We start from the raw sequence: 26,868 nt of genomic DNA on the forward strand, positions 1-26,868 counted from the left end.
TTCCTTATATGTGAACAAAGAGAATATTTTCTTTAAAAATATGTAACGACCTTTTAAACTTGCAATTTTTGCCAAGTGACAACCTATAAAATTGTAAGAATAAAATTGGTGCTAAGTAAATGATCTTTTAATTTTTTTTTTTATTTCAAGGTACTTTAAAATTTTTTGTTGTTTAATTTTTAGCTTTTTAAAGATGATTTTAGCATGCCAGCCTAGCCTCCAACTCTCTAAGTAGCCTGAGATGTCCCTGAGATTCTGATCTTCCTGTTGAATTCCCAGTGCTGGTATTACAGGCACTAGTTCAATGTGATGCAAAGGATTAAATCCAAGGCAAACCTACCAAATCTTGATTTTACTGATGCGTGTTTTTGTAAATAACCATACTGAAAAGCACTTACATTTTTGCTTCCATTTGATATGGTAACTTACTTAAGAAGAATTTGACACATGTTTTATAAATAGAGAGATGTTCATGATGCTTCATCTACACAGATGGAATCTATGTATGGAATCTATTTTGATCAAAAAGTTAATATTAAGAATGTACTGGCTGGGTCTTGCGAGATGATTTAGCAGTTAAGACTTGCTGCTCTTCCAGAGGAACCAGGTTTGATTCCCAGTACCCTTATGACAGCTCACAACCATCTATAACTCCAGGCCCAAGGAATCTGGTACTGTCTACTGGCTTCCATAGGCACTGCACACATGTGATGCACAAACCTGCATGCAGGCAAAACATCCCAAATAAAATAACTTTTTAAAGGAAAAAAAGCTTGTGTGGGGGCTAGAGAGATGACTCAGCGGCTAAGCTCATTGGCTGCTCTTCCTGAGGTCCTGAGGTCAATTCCCAGCAACAATTTGGTGGCGTATAGGTGTACACACAGGTAGAGTCCAGGTCAGCCAGGGCGGTTACTCTTGAAAAACAAAAACAAAAACAAAAAGAAGCAAGCTTGTGTGTGTTTATGCAAGCATTTTTCTTTCTTTTCTCTTCTGTTTTTTGTTTGTTTCTGTTTTTGTGTTTTGGTTTTTGTAACAGGGTTTCTCTGTGTAGCCTTGGCTGTCCTAGATTCACTTTGTAGACAAAGCTGTCCACGAACTCACAGGGATCTGACTGCCTCTGCCTCCCGAGTGCTGGGTTTAAAGGCGTGTGCCACCACGCCTGGCTGCAAGCATGTTTTAAGGTGTATGCATGATGACTGAGCGGGTGCTCTTAGTCATGCTCGGATGCAAAGGACAGAGAGGATGTTGAGTATCCTTTATCAATCTCCATCTTATATTTTGACACAGGGTCTCTCACTGAACCTGAAGTTGATTGACCATGTCAGCTAGGGTTCTAGGCCAGTGAGTTTCCTGAAGTTGCCTGTTTCTGCCCTCAACAATGTCATCACAGGCATGCCTGATTTTTTGTTAGTGCATAAAGCCAAGTCCTCCTGTTTATATAGCAAGTGTTGTTACCCAGAGTCATTTCCCTAGACCTGAATAAACTCCTATTAACCTAAATAAAGTAAAATACTAACGTCAAGATCCTCTTCTTAATGTAATAATTAAGAGTGGTTGGTATAGATTTTTAATAGTGAAAAGACAGGAATTATATCTGTTATGGATTGAAGTAGATAATAAAGACTTTTTGAGAAGTGGGAATGTACAAGGATAAAACACCTACCAGTCAGTCGATCAAATATTTAACTTAATAGGATAGTTTTAGATAACACTGGAATTTTGGAAGAAAGAGTGACATGAGCAAAAGACACAGGTAAAATGCAAGGTGAATTTAGAGTGTTGCAGACAAAGACAAAGAACAGTGTGTGTCAGGTGTAACAGTTATGGTGTAGATAAGTGGAGCCTTACATTTCTAATTGTGAGAAGCCGATGAAGGGGTCAGAGTTGTATGTAAAAAGATCAAAACACCAAAATACAGCTTTATAGACACATGTGGGATTTAAAATGGCAACCAGTTTAGGAAGGAAGAAAATCTTACTTTAGAACAAAACATTAATTCCACTTTACAATGGATTCTGAAAGAAAAACTAGTAAAGAGTTGTGTTTCCTTCATATCCCTGGCAAAGGCACAAGGTTGAAAGGAAATAGCAAAGGAATTCTAATAAGCCCACAACAGTGAGCAGCAGTAGTAAGCAAGCAGGTAAGGCAGTGGAATGTGTTAATGTACATCCATGTATTGTTTCCAAAACATCCTAAGAGTATGCCTCATGCTTTAAGAGAGTGCTTTAGTAGGTTCTTTCTTACAAACTTGGATGAGGTATTAGATTGAATATCATGCAAGAAGCCATTAATACTATTTAAAGAAGGGAACTATTTTCATACTTATTTATTCTCTTTCATCCTGTCTTTAAAAAGACCACACTGAAATGTTTCATTTCTGTTTCCAAAGGAGTATCCTCCAAAGTTTAGTGTACTGACAAAAGAAACACACACACCAGAAAAATCAAATGATGGGTTACAAATTAGATGAGGCAGGTATAGTTAAAAATGTGTCCTACCACATGCAGAGCATGTATTATAATCCTAGCCTATAATATAGTCTATATATATATATATATATGGATGTACATTAACACATTCCACTGCCTTACCTGCTTGCTTATTACTGCTGCTCATATATATATATATCAATCAAACAGAGATAGGTTTCTTTGGCATAGGCATTTGGGAGCAGTCTGGGAAACATAGTAATGCCTCTCTCTCTCTCTCTCTCTCTCTCTCTCTCTCTCTCTCTCTCACACACACACACACACACACACACACACACTCATGCTTGCATACATCTACCTACTTCCTAAATTTTCTTGGCAATGGTAAGTTGTTAAAGATATAAAGTGTGTCAGAGCTTTCTCTGAAAAACTTTTCAGTCATCTAGGGGCCATTGGAACCTTTTTTCCTTCTTTTCCTCCTTGTTCTTTCAAGTAGGGTTTAAACAAAATTTCTACTTGTTTCTTAGGAAACTGACAGTATACACCAAAATACTCCTGAGTGCAATTCTAAATACCTGAGCATAATTGGCAATACGACTTTCCCCTCCACATATTTTTTAATAGTAAATGTTGTAGCATGTTAATGAGAAAAAGCATGTTTTTTAATGCTCAGGCAACTACGTGTCCTAAAATATATTATTTTACACACTCATACACCTTTTTCTTTTCTTTTTTTTTAAAGATTTATTTATTATTATGTATACAGTTCTCTGCTTGCATGTATTCCTGCAAGCCAGAAGAGGGCACCATATCACATTACAGATGGTTATGAGCCACCATGTGGTTGCTGGGAATTGAACTCAGGACCTTTGGAAGAGCAGGCAGCGCTCTTAACCACTGAGCCATCTCTTCAGCCCAACATACACCTTTTTCAGATGTTAAGATATTGTAAAAAGTGAAAGCTTCAGTGAGTGCTTACTAAGCACAAGGTACTCCCAAGAACCTTTTACTGCTGTATGTTATTATTTACACCTCACAGCAGTCTTACGGACTGGGCTTTTTCTAGCGGCCATGTTGTCAACAAGTTACCTGATAGAGCACAGAAAGGTTAAGTAACTTGTCCACTCTGGGATTTTGTTTTGTTTTGTTTTAATTTGGGGACACCCCTAATTTAGGAGGTAACTTATTTCCTAGTGTTTGAACTTAATGATCCTCTGATGTACTTGATGAAATAGTTATAAAAACATCTGTGACTTCTTTGGTGGGATGCACTTCTAGTTCCTGCTACCCGGGAGCCTGGGATGGGAGCACTGACTGAGCCCAGCAGCTGGAGACCTACCTGGGGAACAGGGACACCCCATTTGAAGTGTTTGTTTTTCAGTTCTTCACATCTTGTTTGTTGATAAAGTAAATCCTCTTTATCCTTAACCAGTAAGTGAAAAGAATATTTATAAATAACATTTTAGTCAAAAATGCAATGTTCAAATGATATAAAAACATGAAGTTTTATAACAGCCACTGTAAATTTGTTAATTGATGATTCATCTAATAAGTCAAAAAACTTGACACCTTTTAAAAATTCTGAAGAAGTATTTATAAGATGTTAAAGTGCCTGTCTGCCTCGGGTATTTTGTAAGTACAGAAGAAAAAACTTCTGGCAATTGTGCCTTTATTGCAATGCAGACAGTATACAAATACATTCAGATAATGCCAACTTCCTTATTATCTTTTTTTCTTAAAGGCTTGAGCTCAGCTTACTTTTAAAAAATAAATTTACTAGTCTCGGTTCGTCTTTCAGAATTCTAAGACTAAGTTTCCTGAACAACTTTTAAAAGTCTTAGTGTATGAAGACGCAGAAAGAACAGTCCAACAAGTAAGCAAGTGACATTTATCTAAAGCTAGTGCGTCCAACTCAGTAAATAAGATTAAGTAAAGCAGCGTAATTTCCCTTAAAAACTTCACAGTATAATGAGAAATGATTTAAAAGCACTGTATATATCTAAAAAATATAGACGATGGAGAATATTACTTACTGCTTATTTTATTAATACATCTTTATCTAAAGTCTGATGCAAACTGTTCCTATTATAGGTTTGATTTCTTTCCTCAGCCTGTTGTTTCTTCATCTGCTAATCACAAATCTAATTCCCAAACAAAAGGAAGTGGAGTTTTCTGTCTTGAAACCTGTTCCTGCAGCTTAGATATGGCATAAGTTCAGGGAAGAGCAAAGGGCCAGGGTCTCCTGTACATAGAGTGTACATTCTGAGCAGCACCTCCCCTTCAGCTCTTGCCTGCCATTGTTACAGGAACTTTTTGAATCCTTATGTAAATTTAACATCATTTAATTTTCACCTTTTTGCAACCTGGCTCTTTTCCTACAAGTGACTCACCTGTAAGTTTTCCCCTTTGGTTACATTTTATCCCTGCTTTAATGGGATTTTCTCAGTCGCTTCATGCATATCTGTAACCTTTGGCATTAAGCCTATTTGCTACTGTTGGGGTTTTGTTGCCCTACTTAGGTTGCAATGGTACCCTTTCCCCTTTTATACTTGAATAGCTATCACCTGGCCATCAGTCACTTTCTAAACAACAATGATCAAATAGTTTTTAACCCCTTTAAATTCACAAAGCCAAAATGATTTTTCTCTCCTAGGAATGCCAGAATCACCTCCGCAGATATGGAAATGTGAATCTGGAACTGGTGACTCGAATCATTAGAGATGGTGGCCCATGGGAAGATCCAGTGTTGCAAGCTGTTCTTAAAGCCCAACCGACATCTCAGGAGATAGGTACTGCAGGAGAGTCAACACCAAAACCCTGTCTTTTCTAACTTGGCCCAAAGTGCTTCTTGATACCAGATTTGTTACATGTCTTTCTAGTAATGGTACTGTGGTTGTTGACATATTTACTGGGTATTACAGGGAGTTTGTTTTTGTCCCTTCAGTATATTTTTTAAAATTGGTTTAAGTAGGAACACTTTTTCATTTTTAAAAAAAAAAACTTTTCATGAAAATAACACATGAAATATCCATTCCATAGGAGTTCTCCTGAAAAGACTGGCACTCTGAATTTATTGTCCCTGTTACTATGGTAGTACACTATTATGTCCATATTCTATAGTTAGTCCAATGTCCAGTGCACAGTTACTGCTTAGCACTGTTTGAATGATCACATGAGTGAATTAAATGAATAAGTAAATTTCAAATATAACAGAACAGCATCTCTCAAATTAATAAGATTTTGTGTCATCCTCTTATCACTTACATTCTTCTTTGACATCAGCTCCTGTCACACAGATCTGCAATGGACTCTTTTTTTAATTATTTAATTAATTTATCAATTAATTAATGTGTTTTATGTATATGAGTGCTCTGTCTTCATGCACACTAGAAGAGGGATTCGGATTCCATTACAGATAGTTGTGAGCCACCATGTGGTGCTGGGAATTGAACTCAGGACCTCTGGAAGAGCAGCCAGTGCTCTTAGCGGCTAAGCCATGTCTCCAGTTCCCCACAGTGGACTCTTATGAGCCAAAATTTCCTACTGAGGCAGGAGGCTCTGTTCCCTGTTCCCACCTGTTAATCCTTTAGTTTCCCATATTACTAAAATGTCCTAAATTCTAGGATATGTGGATCACCAAAACTCAGGATGTAAGTTTAACCATAGTGTATAAACACCAAAATGTAGAAAATATTTCGAAATTGTGGAGAGAGTTTATGAAGTGCAGTTATAAGAAAGACAAGGCGAACAGACAAGCTCTTCCAACTTGGGGACAGCTTAACTAGCATGTGTTGAAAACGTTAGGATATTCCCGTTTGCACTAGGTTAAAGGTGGAGTGTGGCCGGGCGTGGTGGCGCACGCCTTTAATCCCAGCACTCGGGAGGCAGAGGCAGGCAGATCGCTGTGAGTTCGAGGCCAGCCTGGTCTACAAAGCGAGTCCAGGACAGCCAAGGCTACACAGAGAGACCCTGTCTCGAAAAACCAAAAAAAAAAAAAAAAAAAAAAAAAAAAAGGAGGTGGAGTGTGGAGAAGGAACTTCAATGCTGGCCATAAGAGCAAACCAGCACTGCACCCGGGGTGGAGAACCTGGAAAACAAGGGAAGCTGCAGCTTGATGTGTGGGTCTTGAAAAGCGCTTAGAGAAAATCAAAGACAGAGACAACTGGACTGAGGAAAAAGACGTTCTTATTGAGGAAAATTATAAAGAGCAAATTATAGTAAAGATGAAGGTCATAGTGAGAGGAAAGGAGAAAACGTGGCCACAGAAGATAGGGTGTAACATTAAGAAAGCCACAAATGGAAGAAGGCAGGAGCTAGCTCAGAAGGTAAACGTACTTGCTACACATGCTTGTTAGTCTGAGTAACATATACACACACACCAATAATTTTTTTTTATAATTTTTTAAGAGGTCAGGAGAGAAGAAAGTTTATTAGGCTTTTAGGCTTCTTTGAGCATGAGGAAGAACAGACCTATCGTTAGCTGGCGTGAAGGCTGATGGCCTCTTCAGGCTGTAACCACATTAAAATAATGAAGATTCCTTTTATAGCTACACTAGCATTGCTCACTTTGGACAAGGTTTTCTAGAGCCTCATTAATATAGATGACTCTTCTCTGGGTAGTAGTCATTAAGGCAAAGTTCACAGTGCATGAATGCCACTCCAGTGCTTACCATACATTTTAAACAGAAGTATAAGAAAAATGTTTAAGTCAAAATAAAATATAGTCCATCAGCACTTCAGTAGCTACTGAGGAAATGTAAATACTTGAAAAATGTTTGCATTTAAAATTCATAAAATACAGGTTCCAATTCAGTCTCTGCCTCTTATAATTTCTTTGTCATTGGGCAAATCATTTAATCTCTGAAACGAATAGCATAGTACCTGTCATAAGGTTGTGTTAGGTTCAAATAAACTTACACAATTAAGTGTGTTTGTATATTATGAAAATGAAGGTAAGCATAAATTAGTAATTATCCTAGATGATACATGAACACATTAATAGACTTCTTTGGTACAATTTTGCATTAATTTTAATATTTATTTATTCATGATTCAGCTTTTTCATTAACTTAGCTTACATTTTTCTATAGTTAATCGGATTTAATGTGATTTTAATGTAGTAATTTAGCATACTGTCTTTTATAATAATGAAAATATTGGACTACCAGAAGCAAAATCTTAGACTAGAGGAGCATTTCAGACTTGCTACTTGAAACATAATAATGTATTGATGAACTAAAAGAAGAACATTTGATTTCCCTTATATAAAGTTTTAATTCTAATTTTTACCCTTTTTTTAGACTGAGAAGAAATCAACTAGAATTTTATGAGCACTGTTTTGAAGTTTTATTTTCCATTTACCAGCCATCTTACATGACTATTCTTTAAAAAAAAAAAAAAAAGAGTTTTACTATGGAACATGTTATTTAAATAATCTAATTAGACATGATGTTTTAGTTGTAAAGTTTCAAACAAGAAAGTTTGGATACTATTTGAGAGTAATAATATGTTTTCTTTTTTTAATATAGTGAATGAATACTTAAGTTCTGAAAATCCACTGTTCTTTGAACTACGTGCCAGATACCTAATTGCCTGTGAACGCATACCTGAAGCAATGGCTCTTATTAAATCTTGTATAAATCACCCTGAAATCAGTAAAGACTTGTACTTCCATCAAGCCCTCTTCACCTGTCTGTTTATGTCACCTGTGGAAGACCAGCTATTCCGGGAGGTATCATTTGAGACTATTTTTTTTTCCTATTACCATTTTAACCTCACTAAAAACAAAACAAAATAAAACCAAATCCCACTGTTAGTAGATTTCTTTTGCAGAGGTAACAAAGATTTCAAGATCATTTTATCTACATATGTTCTCTTGTGGCCGTTCTTTCAGGTCATTTGAATTAGTCAGGATCTGATATTAACAACATTGAATTAATATAATATGCTTACAAAATTTTTGGTATGATACAGAAATTAAACGAAACTGAGAAACATGATTTTGTCTCTTAAAATACTAAGAAGTTACTTATGTTTATTTTGCTTTTCACAGTAAGTGGAGGAATTCTTTCCCAACCCCACTCTTACTTACCCATCGGCGTTAATGACCTTGCAAGTACTTGTTGTGAAACACATGTGCTATATGTACTCTAAACTACAGGAGTGTTTCAGCACAGTGTGTATTTGTAAAAGAACTAGAGAGCAAGTATTTTAAACAGCGATCGCAACTAGATTTTTATACATTTTAAATGATTGGAACTGATTCTTCCTTTCTTCTTATAGCATTTGCTGAAAACTGACTGTAAGAGTGGAATTGATATCATCTGTAACACTGAGAAAGAAGGCAAGACTTTGCTGGCCTTACAACTGTGTGAATCCTTTCTTATCCCACAGCTCCAGAGTGGGGGCATGTACTGCATATGGTAAGTCTTCTGATGCGTAAGTGGGAATGGAACAGTGGTGAACAGAGGTGGGCTGCTTGGTAGAGTTTGGACTTTATATTTTCCTTACTTTTTAAAAAAGGTTTAGTTTTTATTATTTTTAAATTATGTGTGAGTGTGTATCTGTATGCATGAGAATGCAAATGCCCTTGGAGGCCAGAAGAGGGCATCAGATCCTCTGGAGCTGGAGGTGATGGTGTTTGTGAGCCGTCCAATGTGGATGCTAGTCTACAAGAGCAGTACAAGATGTTAAGCACCAAAACATCTCTCCAGTCCCTTCAATTACTTTTTTTATAAGTTATGCTGAAAAAAATCTTGGGACAGGTATATCTTTTGTTTACCAAGTCCCATCCCACCCCCAATTTAACAAAGACAAAAACTTTTATCAGCTATGAATTAAAAAACAAAGCTTTTGAGTGCAAAGAATGGCCATTTAAAAATCCCGTAAATAAATATGTATAGATTTGTGGTATGTTCATTTATAAAGTGTTAAATGCATTATCTAATGTTTTTCAGGTATCATTTTGTTTTAAAAATCTATTGCAAAGTTAGGCCATATACTCTTCAATGTAATTGGCCTTTTTGCTTTATCTGTTTCCCTTTTATAGAATCACTCATAGTTGGGCATGGGTACAGGTGGTGCACCTGTAATCCCAGCATGCAGGGAGGCAGAGGCAGGCAGATCTCTGTGAGTTGGAGGCCAAGCCTGGTCTACAAAGTCAAGTCTAATACAGCCAAGTCTACACAAAGAAGAACAATCTCGAAAAAAAACCAAGACACCAAAACAAAACAAAAAATCAAAAACACTCCTTATTTAAAATGTGCACCATCATCTTTTATCTCACTTCATGCGTTCATTTTATTTTTGTAATTTCCTCAAGAGGCTTCAGCATTTAGGAATATAATAATAGCTAGTAAATTATCTGGATGGGGCAATAGCTTAGTTATAGAACAGTTGCCTGCAATCTGTGAAACAACAGTAACAGACCAAAAATAAAATAGAATACTCCAGATTATTAGCTACCAAAAATTTATTAATTGTTCAATTTCTTAATATCTTGAAGGTTACATAGAATCTATGTAGGAAGCTAGTGATTTATTAAACTTCAGTATATACCAGGAAATTCACTGGGGATGTCTTTAAAAATAGTGAATAAAGGCAAGCAAATATTGGCTTTTTCTTCTTTTCTTTTTTAATGTCAGTCACTGTCTCCATCAAACATTGTGTTACTGAGGATATTTTCATGCATTAGTATCTGGGAAGTGTGATTCATAAAATATATAGACAAGCCTAACTAGCATCTTGGAAAGTAGGTGCTTCAGGAGATTTAAACCAAATCAGTGTGAGTAGCAAACACAATGCTGTTCCCCAACTGCAGCCTGATAGTCATTTTTTTTAATCAAATAAATAAATAGATAAATAAACAAAAATAAATAAATGAAAATTTAAAAATCTCATAGGCTGAAGAGATGGCTCAGGGGTTAAGAGTATTGGCTGCTCTTCCAAAGGTCCTGAGTTTAATTCCCAGCAACCACATGGTGACTCATAACCATTTATAAAGGGATCTGGTGCCCTCTTCTGGCATGCAAATATGCATGTAGGCAAAACACTGTATACCTAAATAAGTAAATCTTTAAAAAAACAAAAACCAAAAAACTCATAATACATAATATTGAGTCATGAATTTTTTAACTAAATAATGTTGTTGTTCTATCTTGGCCCAAAGTACTTTTTGATGCCAGACTTGCTATCTGTCTCCCTGGTAGAGATATATTTATGTGTTGTTACAGGGTAACACCTTCTTATGAAGAGCCTAAGTCCGCTTGCCTCTGCTGGGCTCACAAGACACACAGTAACTCTATTTTGAAAAAAGAAAAACTTTCCAACAACTATTTTAGTAGTTTCAAGTTATAATGCTTTGTATAACTTCTAGGACAGATTGTAAAGGATGCTAACTTGCTCACCATATATATGAGTTATATCCTTATGCTTTCATTTTGCCTCAGAACTCACTGCCTTTATTTGTCCTTGTTCATCCTTGCCATGTATTAGAAAAGAATCCCTGGGCGGTAGTGGCACACGCCTCTAATCCCAGCACTTGGGAGGCAAAGGCAGGTGGATATGAATTCCAGGCCAAACTGGTCTACAAAGCAAGTCTAGGATAGTCAAGGCTACACTGAGAAACCCTGTCTTGAAAAACAAAAACAAAAGCAAAACAAAACAAAAAAATCTCTCTGTGAAATACTTTAAGTATTCAATGGTTTGTTGGTTTAAAAATATTGCATGTTAACAGAAAAGCAGATGATCTAAAGATAATGTAAATGATACAGTTTTAAAATCAGTTGTAGAGGAATGTTAATTCAGAACATGGCTGTTCTGGCAAGAGATCACATCCAAAGACCTTCAAGGTCTATGTGATCTGACTCGAATACAAACATACCTTAAATCCAGGAGACTGAGGCAAACAGATCTGAGCTCAAGGCCAGCCTGCTATAGAGCAAGTTTTAGGTTAAGAAAAGCTTAGTTCCAGGCATTGTTGTACATGCCTTTAATCCCAAAGGAAGGTAAAGTTAGTTTGTAGAAGGAAGCATCCATGTTTGAAAGTGATGTCTTGTTGAGTGGTTGAGAAGGTGACAAATCAGAGATTTGACAGAATAGGATACGATTAACTCTCCTGAGTAGAGAGGAAGGAAAGCAAAGCTACTTTAGAGGCAGTTTTACAGAGAGAGAGGAGGCAGTTCTTACCAGTCAGTAATAGAGAGATGGGTTGCAGAGAGCTCAGGTGAAGATGGAACGAGCCAGAAAATGAGAATCTAGAAGATTTGAGCAGATTGCTGAGTTAGTTTGAGGACAAGCAGAGCAATTCTGGGCCAAGAGAGAAGCCAGATTAAATAAGTCAGCTGGGAAAAGAGTTTGAGTTTGAGCCAGAATAACTGAGTTGAACCAGCCAGCCCAGAGCTCAGAACAAGAAAGGGTAAGTTTACTAAGCAGTAAGTCTCAGAGGCTGAAAACATTCTAGGCCTAGTTTAGATTGTGTGGAGGCTAGAAGTTTCCAGGTCGAGGCCTAGGCCAGCAGAAGGAGGCAGTAAGCCTCCCAGACAACAGCTGAGCCAGGAGAATAAAAGTTACTTTTATAATCAGTACTATAATATACGTAAATTTTAAAATTACTTTTAGTATCTTAACAGAATGAAAATACTCTAAATATTGGTCTCTAAATTTGCAAGTAGACTGTTTACTGCTCTAGGTGGCAATGGGACCTGGGAAAATGAAGCCGAAAATGAAGTGGACTAAAGCCTTTTTCAATAAACAGCTATATTTATTCAGAGCATTAGACAGCTTATACTCTGAGGATTAAGAGGAGTCACATGAGTAAATCGTAGAATCACAAGGGCAAGCAACATGTGGAGCATGTGTCAAAAATATGTTTTTCCATAAAGGCATATAAGCAAATAACAATAACCAGTTGTAATGAAGAACTGGAAGTAAACTGACTCCTATTTACTATACCTAGGAGGAGCGCAAAAATACATTCCAAGAATAATTCCGTGTTTTTGAAGAAACTGAGGACACAAGACTTGTTTTCTTGGTGTTTTCTCACAAGCACTCAGGGTTCTCGCATGACTCCATTCTTGTATGGTGTTCTGACTGTAGTACACCAAAGGTCAAAGTGTGTGTTTTAACATTTTAGGACTGCTTTGATTCAACACTGTAGCTTTCTTAGGGATGCCAGTATATCACTGGAAGTCATTACTGTCAATGCAAAATTGTGTAGTTTTAATTTTTCTCTTTTAACTTCTATTAATCTGAAGGTAGCACAGATAGCATACGTATTTATAACTACATTATATATATCTTAGCTAGGACAGTATAGGGCCAGGGAAAAGAAACAAATGTCCGTACTTGAATGAAGTAGTTTTTTATATATGTCTTTTTCTCATTTACAGGGAGTTGATTTTCATATGGAGTAAACTACAGCTTAAAACTAATCCTTCAAAACAAGTGTTTGTAGATCAATGTTACCAACTTTTAAGAACAGCAACTAATGTGAGAGTCATATTTCCTTTCATGAAAATCATTAAAGATGAGGTAAATATATTTTCAGTTTTTAGATTTTGTCTCTGTATATCACAAGTTTTTTTCTCCAGCTTCAAACATTCACCATGAAATGTAGGGGGGGAAAGCCAGTCTATTGTCACTTAATTTGGGAACAATTCCTTCCATATCAAACATTTCTTATAACTGAGTAAACTTATCATTTTTATTAATGTAAATTCTGGTTTTTGAACAATGACAACAAATGATCTGATCATATGCATTCACTGTCTTAGAAAACCTTAGCTGATAGTAAAGCTGTACGTGGTTAAGTGTGATTTCCAGAGCATAAGAGACTAAGAGGACAGACATGAGGCTTGCAAACGGTTACTCTTTCCTGTAATCTATAACCATATGTAGGCAGCATGACATGCAACCTGCGCAGATGCCATTTTCATTTCTTGCCCTGTTCAAATAAGTATTGATTATTCCAAACATTAGAAACAAAATCAATTTCAGTGAATCAATGAAAAATTCTGCAGTAAAATCTAATATAATTAGAAGTAAATGTGGACTTATTTTTCATACAGTTTCCAGCAAGCTTATTATTATATTTTATTAGATTTGATGATGACCCCTTTCATATTGAATAAATGTAAAGCACTTGCCTAGCATGTATTACAATAACAGCCATAATAATATGACCATTACTGTAAGTATGGCAAAATTTTCACAGATTTTAAAACATAATTACTTCTTGGCATCTGTTTGAAATGATATGCGTTATGTCTTCTGTCAAAGAATAAGAAGGATCTCTCAAGGGAGCCTAGAGTTGAAATTCTAAACAAAGTTTGCAAACATTTTATACTGTTGTTAATGGGTTTTGTCAAACTTGAAAATGAAATTTCACCTATATTAGGTTATTCTCATTTAACAAAAGATATATGTTATAAAAGAATAAAGCAAACAAATTATTGAAGAGACTTGCTTTGGAAATTCTTCCAACATTTCAGAAAACTCCTTCAGAAAGTTTTCCTTTTGGAGTTGTATTCAAAATGCTACAGCAGACAGTATAATGCTTCTTTCTCTCTCTCTTTCTCTCTCTCTCTCTCTCTCTCTCTCTCTCTCTCTCTCTCTCTCTCTCTCTCTCTCTCTCTCTCTCTCTCCCCCCCCTTTCTTTTTTAGAGACAGTTTCTCTTGGCTGTCCTTGACTCGCTTTGTATACCAGGCTGGCCACCAACTCACAGAGATCTGCTTGCCTCTGCCTCCCTGAGTGCTGGGATTTATAGGCGTGTGCCACCAGTGCCTAGCTATACAATGATTTCTTTTTTTTTTTAATTAATTAGTTTATTTATTTATTCAATTTACACCCTGGCTGTAGACCCCTTCCCTTTTCTCCCACTCCCACCGTCCCTCCCTCATCTCCCCCAACTATTATTCCTTGGAAAAGGGGAGCCTCCTACACACCCACCCCAGCTCATCAAGTTGCACCAGGACTGAGTTTGTCCTCTTCCCCTGTGCCCTTGGCAAGGCAGTCCCAACAGGGGAAATGATCAAAAAGCAGGCAACAGATTTTAAAGGTAAATTTAGTGGGAATATTTTTGTTTTCCAGGTTGAAGAAGAAGGCTTACAAATTTGTGTTGAGATATGTGGTTGTGCTCTTCAGCTTGATCTTCATGATGACCCTGAAACTAAATGTCTAATTTATAAAACAATTGCACACTTTTTGCCAAATGATCTAGAGATTGTCAGGGTTTGTGCTCTGTCGGTATTTTTTCTTGAGCGTTCCTTGGAGGCCTACCACACCGTTGAAGAGCTTTACAGACGTCCGGATGAAGAGTACAGTGAAGGCACAAGTACTGTTCAAAATCGCGTACGCTTTGAATTACTTCCAATTTTGAAAAAGGGATTGTTTTTTGATCCTGAGTTTTGGAACTTTGTAATGATTAAGAAAAACTGTGTAGCATTACTGCGTGATAAATCAGCAGTGAGGCTTCTAAATGAAAATACACTGGAAAATTCTGCAGGTAGTCGAAAAAAGACAGTGGAACATCCAAGTGTGGATGAAGGACTTGACACACTCACAGATCAGAGCACTGGAGAGACTGACCCTGATGATGTGTCTGGAGTGCAGCCTAAAGGTGCCGGTAATGCAAAGAGAAGCCTTCCTGCTCTTAACACTTCCAAAGTGGATCACAATGTCCCACGGCATCGGTGCATGTTATGTAACAAGGAATTTCTTGGTGGCCACATTGTAAGACATGCCCAGGCTCATCAGAAAAAAGGCAGTTTTTCATGTGTGATATGTGGCAGGAAATTTAGGAACAGAGGACTTATGCAGAAGCATTTAAAAAATCATGTTAAGAAGATCCAGAGACAGCAGATTGCTACAGCACAACAGGATGAGCCAGAAGTCATCACTTTGGAAGAAATAAATGGTTCCAAATCTTCCATTTCCTTTGAAAACGGGAATTCAAATACTAAGGGCTTGGAGATTGAAACATTGACTCTTTCCAGTGATAGAAACAAAGAGGTCATCCGTGAACACATGGCTGAGTTTATTAAAATTCCCATTGGTATACCAGAAAATGCTATTGAAAACGTTATTGAGAATGGCAGACCAGACACTTCTTCCAATAATATCTCAGAGTCTTCACCTCAGTGTGACGATGACTATGAGGAGGAAGAGAATGAAGAGGAGTATGAAGATGATTATGACCTGAATCAAGAAACATCAGTATTTCATAAAGTCAACGGGACTGTGTGCCATCCAAAAGATGTGTATGCTACAGACCAAGAAGGCAACTTCAAGTGCCCTGCTCTTGGCTGTGTAAGGATATTTAAAAGAATTGGGTTTCTAAATATGCACGCAAGGACTATGCATCCAACGGATTTAAATGTGCGGCAAACTGTAATGAAGTGGAGCAAAGGAAAATGCAAATTTTGCCAAAGGCAGTTTGAGGATTCTCAACATTTTATAGATCACCTTAATAGACACAGCTATCCAAATGTGTACTTTTGTTTGCATTTTAATTGCAACGAGTCATTTAAGCTGCCATTCCAGCTTGCCCAGCATACAAAAAGTCACAGGACATTTCAAGCTCAGTGTAGTTTTCCAGAATGCCATGAGCTTTTTGAAGATCTTCCTCTGTTATATGAACATGAAGCCCAGCATTACTTAAGCAAAACACCAGAATCATCTGCACAACTGAGTGGAGCAGTTCCTAATCATCAGGAAACAGACCCATCCAGTAATGAGAACCAAACGATTCACCAGCCAGCTTCTACTAGTAAAGCAAGGAAAGATTCCACAGAACCAAAGACATGTATAGACACTATGGAAAAGAAAATGGACAGTTTAGTTCAGAATGGGAATGAACATTCTGATGATATTGTTTCACATATAAGCTTGATAGACCAAAAGATGCCTGCCATAGAGCCAAATCCTGAAAATAGTCATAGTACCAGTGACTTAGTCAATGGACACAGTGATATAGAGCAAACACCATTAGTTGCATCAGATTCTACTCTGAAAATAGATTTAAACAGAAAAAGGACAGAAAACGGCTCTATTTTACCCAGTGTTGTATCACAAGAACATAGTGCCCTGTCAGTATCTCAGGCACCATCCAAACCAAATCTTACAAGTGACCATACTTCATATGGCTTAATTTTAACAAAGCCATATGTCAGACCTTTGCCTCCCAGTTACCTTGATGAACGATACCTTAGTATGCCAAAACGCAGAAAATTTCTCACGGATCGAGTAGATGCCTGTTCGGATCAAGATAACATGTATAAAAAACCAGTGAAAAGATTACGATGTGGCAAATGCCTGACCACCTACTGTAATGCAGAAGCACTTGAGGCTCACCTTGCACAAAAGAAATGTCAGACACTCTTTGGATTTGATTCAGATGATGAAAGTAAGTCTTCTGTGTTTTCAGTAGCTCTATCTGTAGAAATAGAAAGATAACCATCAATATAGCCATAATGTATATTTGTGCAACTAAGACCATTATATCTGTATAGCCCAGACGATAAAGCACTATTCCACACATTTCCTTTAAATCCACAACCATTATGGGGCAAAATTAATAGCCTTGTTTTAGATTGAGCAACACATTCACAAGCAGTTTACATAGGCTTATGAACTTGTGGAAGCTGGGACTCAAGAGTTTTCATTATTGCTCCTACTTTTTCTACCTGGGACTCAAGAGTTTTCATTATTGCTCCTACTTTTTCTACGAGTAGTGGCTTTTCTTCATTCTAAGTTTCATATAATAGAAGTTGTAGAAACCATAATTTTTATCAGCATGGTAGCATATGAAGCAAGTGAAACTAAGTGGTTGTCAAAAATCGAAGTAAAGATCCTGGGGAAATGGCTCAGCAGATAAACTACTTCCTGTGCAGTGGTAGGGACTGGACTTCAGATCCTCTGCACCCATTAAATGCTGGGCCAGCATAGTGCCTCACCTGTAATCTGAGCATGCAGGAAGCTCAGATAAGATGCTCAAGCAGTCTAGCTAGCTAGACTAGCAGAATCTCTGAGCTTTGGGTTGCAGTGAGAGCCTGCCTAAATAAGGATATCAAGAAAGATAACTGGGCCAGGCATGATGGTGCATGCCTTTAATCCCAGCACTTGGGAGCCAGAGGCAAGCAGATCTCTGAGTTTGAGGCCAGGCTGGTCTACATAGTGAATCCAGGATAGCCAGGGCTCTGTTATACCGAGAAACCCTGTCTCAAAGAGTAACAACAAAGAACCAACAATAACAAAAATGAAAGATAACCAATATCAACTTCTGATTTCTACATGCATTTGGACATACGTGTGCACACACAAGCATGCATACACATGCATGCACACCACAAAGCACGTGTGCACGTGCACACACACCAGAAATATAAGACTTGCTTTCTTACATAATCTATGAAATTTGAATTAAAACATATTTTATTTTACAGGTGCCTGATAATGTCTCAGAAAGATCTGTTGATCATGCAGTAGTGTTTTAAAAAAAAAAAAAAGCACTACAAGAAAATGCATCATCAGTTTGCTATTTCCCTGATGGCCTTAATTTTAGAGTGGTCTCGGATTACTAAAGAAAAGACAAAGCACATTTTCTGGAATGAACTTGCAGAGGAGATGTGCCGGCTTAGACTCCAAAAGGGTTATAAAACTCCCAAAGTACCAGTTATCCAGGAAACCACACTTTTTCAACATTTATGGTGATTAATAGCAGCATGTTCAGTTTTGCTTTATGTGAAAACACATTTGGTTAACTAGTCAGAAGGAAAAACCAGCTATGGCCTTACTGAAGAAAGGAAGAAGTTGATTCATTATAAGATAAGGTGGAGGGGGGCTGGTTTACAATATACATTGTAAAGCATTCTGAAAATGGAATTTGTTTTCTTGTCATGCATATTCATTACGTCTTCCCTTCTGGTCAAACATATTTTAAAGAATTGTTCATTGCTCTTTAGTTTGTGACTTAATTTAGAAGCTGATACATAGAAATAAAGCTTCATTTATCTTCATGCTATCTACTAAAGATTGTAACTTGTTTCCAGATGAATAAGTAGACAGGTCAAAGTTCAGTGAATGACATGCCACCATTGAGAAATTAAAAACAAAACAAACACAGTGCTTGGCTAATAAGCTCTTGATAAGAACCTTCGATATCCCACTTTTGTAACATCAGTTACTTATTTAAAAGGCAGCAGGGTTAAGTAGAAGTGTAACAAAGTACCATCAGTTACTTTATGGGAATGTGAGAAAAATCTAAGACCATCGCATGCTCGATAGTTGAAGGAAAACACTGAATTGCAATCTTAAATGTGAATAATGGTAAAAGCACACTGGGATATTTCTATCTGTACATAATATTAGGACATTGCTTGATGATTCATAGTAAAGTCCTTTAGACATTAGTGTGAGTTATCTAAGTACAGTCCTATGAAAATAATTGGCTTAAAAGTATGTCAGTTAAGAATCAGATCAAGAGTTCATTTTATTCAGTTAGGAGAAGTAATTCCAAAGTAAGCCATACTAATGTACTTTCTTCACTAGTAATGAATTTGGCCTGCATAGTAATTTTTATATTTAAGGAAGTATTTACACCAAACTTTGCACAACAGGAATACAATAAGAGATATTAATTCATTATTGTCCTTGGTGACCATTAATTTTCTTAAGGAAGACTTTAACTTATTAAATTATTGAAACAAATGCTTTACAGATTTAAAAAAAATCCTCTAGATATTTCCCACCTGCTTATTATTAACAGGAAGATACTTAAAGAACTCCTTTACCTAATAATATATTAGTCTAAAGCAAGATAAGGAGAATACAGATGCACAGGTGTACTCTTTAGACATATTGGTACATTACTGTCAGTTGAGTGTTCCGTTATTCCAGCATGGTTTTGTGTAAACCAGACAGTCTCATCACACATATTACAAATGTTATGAACAGTACGGCTTCCTGAATGAGGTTAGAAAAATGGGGCGTTACTTTCAGGGTGGCATCCAGACTTTTAAAATTGCTTTCCAAGAATGTTGTATCAGAGGATTTTTTAAAAACTTGTGAATTATTTACCATGGGCATTTGCAACTATGCAATGATGGTCACTAGTCAATTCCAATCAAATTTAAGTTTGTTTTAGTTTTGTTATGTAGCCTACATTAGGCTTTGGAATTTATATGCAGATAACATAAGTTTCAAATCCTATAAGTTCAACTCAAAATGTTTTCCATATTTCCTGATACTAAAAATGTAATAATTGATTTTTATTTTAGTTCATATAAAAGTACATCTGGTAATAAAAATTCTGTTTGGAAACTGGTTCATTTGCACCATGAATTTTTTTGGAAACATAATTTCTGCTTTGTACATGTTTCAGTTAATACTAACACTTTACCATTTTTTAACATCATTTTTTACAAGTTGTAACCACTGATACCAAAATATAAATCCACAAAGTATTACATTTTCATGGATTTTGAAGTTTGTGCAAAGATGTATTAAACAAATTCCACTTGTTATTTTGTCTTTCAGCTTAATTTGAAGGTTTTTTTCTTGATTTGTGTTGCTAGGAGAAAATTTTCTTATAGATAAAATTGGCTCATATATAAGCAAACCAAAATGTCAGGTAAAATTCTGTTTGAGCACATTTGTCTAACCTCTTTCTTGGTTTTCCTGTTGCATTTTCCTCCACAACAGTCTACTTTTGTGTAAACTTCCAGCAGTTCTGATTTGGGATTTAGAAGGAAAGCAAGCTGTCATTTACTTATACTCTTTTCCTTCTCATTTCTTCTTTCCTACTTTTATTTTGAGGATACATGGACCAAGTTTCAAATTTATGTTTTAAAATAAAAGATTATACATGTGTCAGTGAGGTCAAGAAAAGTGCAGATCTGAATCCTTGCTGCTCAGATGCAGAAGATGCACGGGAGGGACCTTCCATGGACAAGGACACTGGTACTTTGGGCTCTAGCCATATCCATTTTTTAAATACCACCAATATATAACAAAAACATAATTTATATCATTGATCTGTGGTTCTTTTCAAATCACACTGAACGTCTAGCTGTATTTTCATGTTTGGTTTAATGTTGTATGAATGAAGCCTAAAAGGGATGATAGTGTTTATTTTTTAATTTATTTGGTACTGTCAAACACCTTTTCAGAATGAGAAAATGCTGCATATGCATTTTGGAATTGTTACTATGTGAAAGATACTACAAATTCAGCAAGATGGGAAATTTGTGCTTCCCCGTTGAACATTAAATTATTTTACTTTGCATTTTATAAAAGTACAAATTAAAACTGAGCCATTGAACTGCAATAAATCAACAATAGTGTCTCATTTCAAGAACTTTTTTGTATTGTACATAGATTTGTTCAATAAAACATTGTCCTTGTTGATAATGCAAGTGTTCAGTTTTATGTAGTACACTGACTTCAAGAATTCAGCTTAATTAAATGAAAATTTTAAGCTTAATAAAAGAGGGGAATATTTTTAGTTAGTGTTATTATCACATTCTGGGTTATTGAAAATTTTTGAAACATGATAGAAAATGATGTACTTAAGCTTTTATTTTTATTTAGTTAGTTAGTTAGGGTTTTTTTTTTTTTTGTTGTTGTTGTTGTTAAGTCCTGATACAGGGATAAGAGTTGATAGAGGGAACTAAGAAGGTGCCTCAGAGGTTTATAAAGTACTTCCTACTCTTCTAAAGGACTTGGATTCAGTTCCTAGCACCCACATGGCAGTTCACAACTGTCTAACTCTAGGTCTTAGGGGATTTAATACTCTTTTCTAGCCTGGACATTAGGCACACATGGTATGCAGACACACACACACACACACACACACACACACACACACACACACACCCATACATATGTACAGGCAAACACCCACACACTTAAAATGATGGTTACTGAAGTCATTTTAGGTAAAGGGCTGAAGGCTCTGCAGACTTGGGGCAAAAGGAAGTATCAGAGCTCATGGGATGCCAGGCAGTGCATATGTCAACATTTGTGCCTTCAAAGATGAAGTGCATCCTGGAACTTAAATGAGTCACTACAGTATCATGGTAAGTTCTGGCTGGGACACATCTTATTCCCTGCCATGCTCAAGAGTTTTATCCTATTATTCATTTTTAACATGGTGTGTTTCTGCAGTGGAATGCTTGCCACACTTGCTCTGGTTTTATTGCCAATATTATAAAAAAAAAATCACTAAAGTTATTATTTGTATCCAAAAGTGATCTTGGGCATGTGGGCTCCTCTTTGGTTCAGTAGCAGAGGAAAAAACAAAACAAAACCCTGCACTATTAGCTATAACTTAAACATTTCAAAATGTGATGTATAAGAAGAATGAAAAAATTTAATGCAATGAAGTAGCACTGAAAGAGAATGAGTAGATGAGTTAAGGTAATTTGCATATATTACAAACAACAGTTGGACATGTTACTGAAATATTTTAGCAGTGAGTTAAACTTTCTGACTGAGGGACATGATCTTGGACTAAATGATCCATTTTCAAAACAATACATCTATGAAGATATTTAGGCAAGTTGTTGCTTTGGTAACTTTCCATTTTTTTTTTCTCTTCTGCAATTGGAACATTTTTTTGGGGGAAATAATACTAAGATCTCTTACAAGACAATCGAATTAAGTTGCTCTCATAGTTCCTATGTCTGTTTGGTATAGCTACTATATCTGACACTAGTTAAGTATATAAACATGGTTTATTCAGCTCATAGTTGGGGGTTAGAAAGCCAAAAAAGCATACTTCCAGTCATGGAATGGTTCGAAAAACAGTCAGTCTGCAGAAGAGGTATGTGCCAAGAAGCAGCAGGAATGAGGAGGAGCCATGGTATTCTATGACAAGCTCACAGGAGCCAACATGCAGTCAAGGATGACTGATCATCTGATAATTTCTTCATGTTCTTCATACCTCATTATGGATCAAGCTCCCAGCACATGAACGTATGCATGTGCTCAAATCAAATATGCTATATCCAAGTAGTATAAATCTGGATTAATGAAGAACCAGTGGTTTACAAGGACACAAGTTCAGATTATATATCAAGATCTTCATCTCATTGAAGAGTGCTATACACCCAAGAGAAATGGCTTCTGGTTTACTATATTTGTGCCCACTATGTGTCACTTCTAATTGTTATAACACCTCCAGGGTTAATGTGAGCCGTAAGAGTCAGAAGGGTTGCCCAGTTTTGAATAATCAAGATTTTCCATTCTGCCATGCAGTTTCCCCTACAGACATGTCCAAACAGACAACCTTACCTGAGAATCCGTGATCTCAGGGACAGGATAAAGTCTGTCTGACACACTTAGTTGACACTTCATTACCTTCTAGTAATGCTTTTTGTTTGTTTGTTTTTTGGTTTTTCGAGACAGGGTCTCTCTGTGTAGCCTTGGCTGTCCAAGACTCACTTTGTAGACCAGGCTGGCCTCGAACTCACAGCGATCCGCCTGCCTCTGTCTCCCAAGTGCTGGGGTTAAAGGCCTGCGCCACCACCGCCCGGCTCTGTTTGTTTGTTTTTTGAGACAAGGTTTCTCTTTGTAACAGACCTGGCTGCCTTAGACCCACTTTGTAGACCAGGCTGGCTTCTGGCTTCACCTTGTCCAAACCCGCCTGCCTCTGCCTCCTGAGTGCTGGGATTAAACGCATGTGCCACCACACCTGGCTCCTAGTAATGATACTTAAAGGTATGATCTCAGCAGCAGTACAATCAGCATCACATGGAAATTTGGTAAATATTAGGTTAAAGAATTTTATTCATATTGTAGGGGTTCCTGTAAGCTCTACTGCTGGCAGAGAAAGAACCATAACAGACAAGAAGGAAACTTGGTTCCTCAGAACTTAACCGGGCTGGTTCAAACTTCTGGAGCCTGACACCAGGCGGTGGTTTATTTTAGACATATTTAAGTACAGTATAATTTGGGGGGAAAGTTTCCTGGTAACAATTATCTCAACCTCATGTGCATAGTAAAGCTTAAGATGTGAATTCATTGAAACTTTTTTTTGCAAAAGTACATATGGCATCTACCTTAAAGATGGGTTCTATAGCTTAATTGCCTAAGGAATGGTCTCTGACAGAAACAGTGTGGAGCTCCCTGGACTATTAATTTCAGTACATGTGACATCTCCTCTAAGGGTGGGTTCTATTAGCTAAAAAAAACAAAGCAGAAGATAAAGATCTAGGGGTGGAAAGTGGGGTAAAAAAAAACATTCTGGGAGATTTGAGTGAGACCTAGCCTTATAGTTAGCAAATGTCACCGGGTTATTAACATCCACTTTCAGCCTGTGTGTAGAAAACAGGTACTTTGAAGAGATAAGCCTGGGTGATTAACATTACTGGTTTCCCTAGTGCTTATCTGTGAGCTTGAACCCTCTACATCTATCACAAATCTTGGGTGATTCTTATACAAGCTAAGGTTTGAAACTAGATAATAAACAACAAAGTACTCCCCTATATGGTAACCTCCTACCCTTAAATTCAGAGCTTTCTCAGAAACACTTCCATTGGTTGGCACTTAATGACTTAAGTGAGTCATTAAGATAGTAAGAACTGACGCCTGAAAGAGTTTAATCCCTGAGAATTTATTTACTTTTCAAAAGAAAAAAAGTATACTTTGGTGTCTCCTCACAATGTAAATATCTTTCACCTCTTAGAGAAAGTATTCAGAGTTTATTAGCAACAGTCCAAAGGGTACATAGGCAAGTTATTAACGCAGAAACCCCAAACTAGCCAAGGTGTAGAGTAAGAAACTGCAGAATACTCAGCCCTAAAAGACACATGCACAGCTGGCACAATGGTGCAGGCCTGTAATCCCAGCACTCAAGGAGGCAGAGGCAGGTGCATCTCTGAGGCTAGCCTGGTCTACAAAGCAAGTCCAGCATAGCCAAGGCTACACAGAGAAAAGCACATACACAAGGGAGGGAAGGGAGGTGGGGGAGAGAGGAGAGAGCGAGAGCGCTCTGCCTTGGGGCTCAGGGATCACTTCAGAAGAGGATATGGAAAGAGTATAAGGGCTAGAAGCAATAGAAGATGACAAGAGAACTGTTTTTGTGGACACAGCAGGGCAGCAGCACAAGACTTGTGTAAGCCCAAGCCACCAAATCTTAACATGGACAGGGAAGTTGGGCGCCCAGTCCTGCTGTTCTTGCTTAGGAGCAGCAATTGTTAGCCCTTGGAGAGGGAAAGTTAAGTTCTCGTTAAGGGTTTAGTCAGCCTCTGGTAAGTTGACCACGCTCCAGTTGAAGGCTTAACTCCAAGAATATTTGGCAGCACAAATTAGTCTTGACTGGTTTTAAAAATAAAAGGATACAAGGTTGAGTGGGTGGGGAAGTGGGGGCAGATCTTGGAAAAGTATGGGGAAGGGAGTAAATGTGACCAAAACATAAGAAATGCTCAAAGAACTTATAATTTATTTAGGTTATAAATCATTTCTTTATTTTGTTTTTTCCAGAGTTTCTCTCTGTAGCCTTGGCTGTCCAAAGCTCACTTTGTACACAAGGCTGGCCTCGAACTCAGTACTGAGGCTGAAACTTGCTTGTTATGCTTTTGCCAGATTTGTTATCATGTCTAGTCTCCAGTCTTATAGTCACATTGAAAATTCTACCTCCCTTCATATTGATACCTTGTCACAATTAATTCAGCACCTTCTCTCTGCTTCAATCTTCTCTCTGATTTATTCTTTTGTATGTATCATCACTTGCACCAGAAAAGTCTAAGCTAGTCTCTTACTGCTCATTAAAATCTACTTTACCTAGTGTTTCTTTTTCTCAGGAAATGGCAACTCTGGTGGTCCAAACCAAAGCCTGAACTCATCCAAGATCTTCCCCTCTATCTCCAGTCTTCATTTTCTGTCACACAGTCTATTACAGTAGCCTCTCCATTGGGCTCTCTTTCATCTTCATTCCTTTAGTGTACCCTTCATATCACTATTGAAAAGTGATTTCTTTTGAAACAAGTTTGATCATTTCATCCCTCTGTTTAACACTCCAGTGGCCTCACAAGTTACTTAAAATATATATCTATCTACTATGTGCTAGGCATTGTAAAGGTAATAAAACAAAGAGTGCTTGCCTCATGAGGCTCACCCTGCAACGGGATAGAAGTGAATTGAGAACAATAAACGGCCTAATATACATACTAAATTATATAAACACTTTGGAGACAAATGAAGTGGGCAGGGAGCATAGGCAGAATGTTGAGGTGACCTTGCAGGAAAGGCCTCCCTAGTAGAATATTTTCCTACTGAATAAGCAGTAGAAAAAAAATGAGCATCAGCAGCTGAGATGTCTGAAGGGAAGACTATCTCAAGTACAACAGCAAGAACAAAGGCTTTGGAGCAGAGATCTACAATACAAGTCCAAGCTAGCAGTCATAAAGAAACCCTTGTGACTTCAAAATGGGTTTAGAAATTAAAAAGAATTGAAGCCAGGGGTCAAACATAAACGACACACATTCATAGAATGGCCTACAAATCTCTCGATCTCTCTGCACGATCTGATTCCGTAGCCTTTGATCCAATTCAGCAGTCATGAGCCACAAGTAGATATTAAAACTTTATTTAATACCAAGAAGAGACTTGATACCCTATGAGCATATAAAGGGGGAGGAGGTCCCCCTCAGTCACAGTCATAGCGGAGGGGAGTAAAGGAAAAATGGGAGGGAGGGAGGAATGGGAGGATACAAGGGATGGGATAACAATTGAGATGTAATATAAATAAATTAACAGAATATATTAAAATTTTATTCAGGTTCAAGTAAAATTTGTAATTAAGTTCTTCAGTTTTACTACCAATAGTGCAAGATCTCAAAGGTGGTGTGAAGAGTGTTTAGTGTAGGGTAATAGAAAAACATTTTCATCGTCTCAGAAACCCCCTTGGACAGGGTTCCAGTCAGTGGCTCGCCTGGGGATGATTCCTTCTCAGGGAGCATTGGCTAGCCTGGAGGTGTTCCCTCCTGCATCAGTGAGAAGAGGTGTGCTACTCTGTAGAAATGCAGGGATTGTGTTAAGCATCCTGCAGTGTAGAAGTCAGTGTCCACATCAATAAAGTATCCTGCCCCAAATCTTAGTAATTTCCTATTTAGGAAAAAAACTCTAACCAAAACCCAATTTCTCTTACATACTCTCTCAACACAAATTACTTCTACCCATGGGGTTGGGGGGGGGGGGCGATGGGGGGGGTGTATTTTTCCCACATCAACCGAACTATTACTGTATTCAAATATAAATCAGGTCCTTGCGTGGCATCGCGCCCCTTCATCTGCATATTAGATGCAAATCTGAAACCCCAGGTTGTTTCACTTGTTCTAATGACCAACCATCTGCAAATGGGGTTCCATTACCACATTCTTGGGCTCAATATAAAGTTATCTAGAGGGCTGTCAAGCGTGGGATCACGGATCAGCAAGTTGT

General features: G+C 37.3%; 1 protein-coding gene across 4 annotated transcripts in view; it reads left to right on the forward strand.

Annotated features, from left to right (window-relative positions):
* ZNF654 (zinc finger protein 654) overlaps positions 1-19,750 on the forward strand; it is a 63,970-nt gene extending 44,220 nt beyond the window's left edge. For 3 of the 4 annotated variants that reach the window (XM_084801975.1, XM_084801972.1, XM_084801974.1), the window contains 5 exons: positions 5,083-5,218; positions 7,958-8,160; positions 8,712-8,851; positions 12,818-12,959; positions 14,518-17,974. In XM_084801975.1, the coding sequence (XP_084658101.1) occupies positions 5,083-5,218; positions 7,958-8,160; positions 8,712-8,851; positions 12,818-12,959; positions 14,518-16,881 (2,985 nt within the window). In that variant the 3' untranslated portion in view covers positions 16,882-17,974. Of the gene's footprint in view, positions 1-5,082; positions 5,219-7,957; positions 8,161-8,711; positions 8,852-12,817; positions 12,960-14,517 lie in introns of all 4 variants that reach the window. The other variant, XM_084801973.1, reaches the window with a different exon arrangement.
* Positions 19,751-26,868: the final 7,118 nt, after the last annotated feature.

The sequence above is a fragment of the Acomys minous genome, assembly GCF_964271855.1.
Source record: "Acomys minous genome assembly, chromosome: 11".
NCBI classification, from domain to species: Eukaryota; Metazoa; Chordata; class Mammalia; order Rodentia; family Muridae; genus Acomys; species Acomys minous.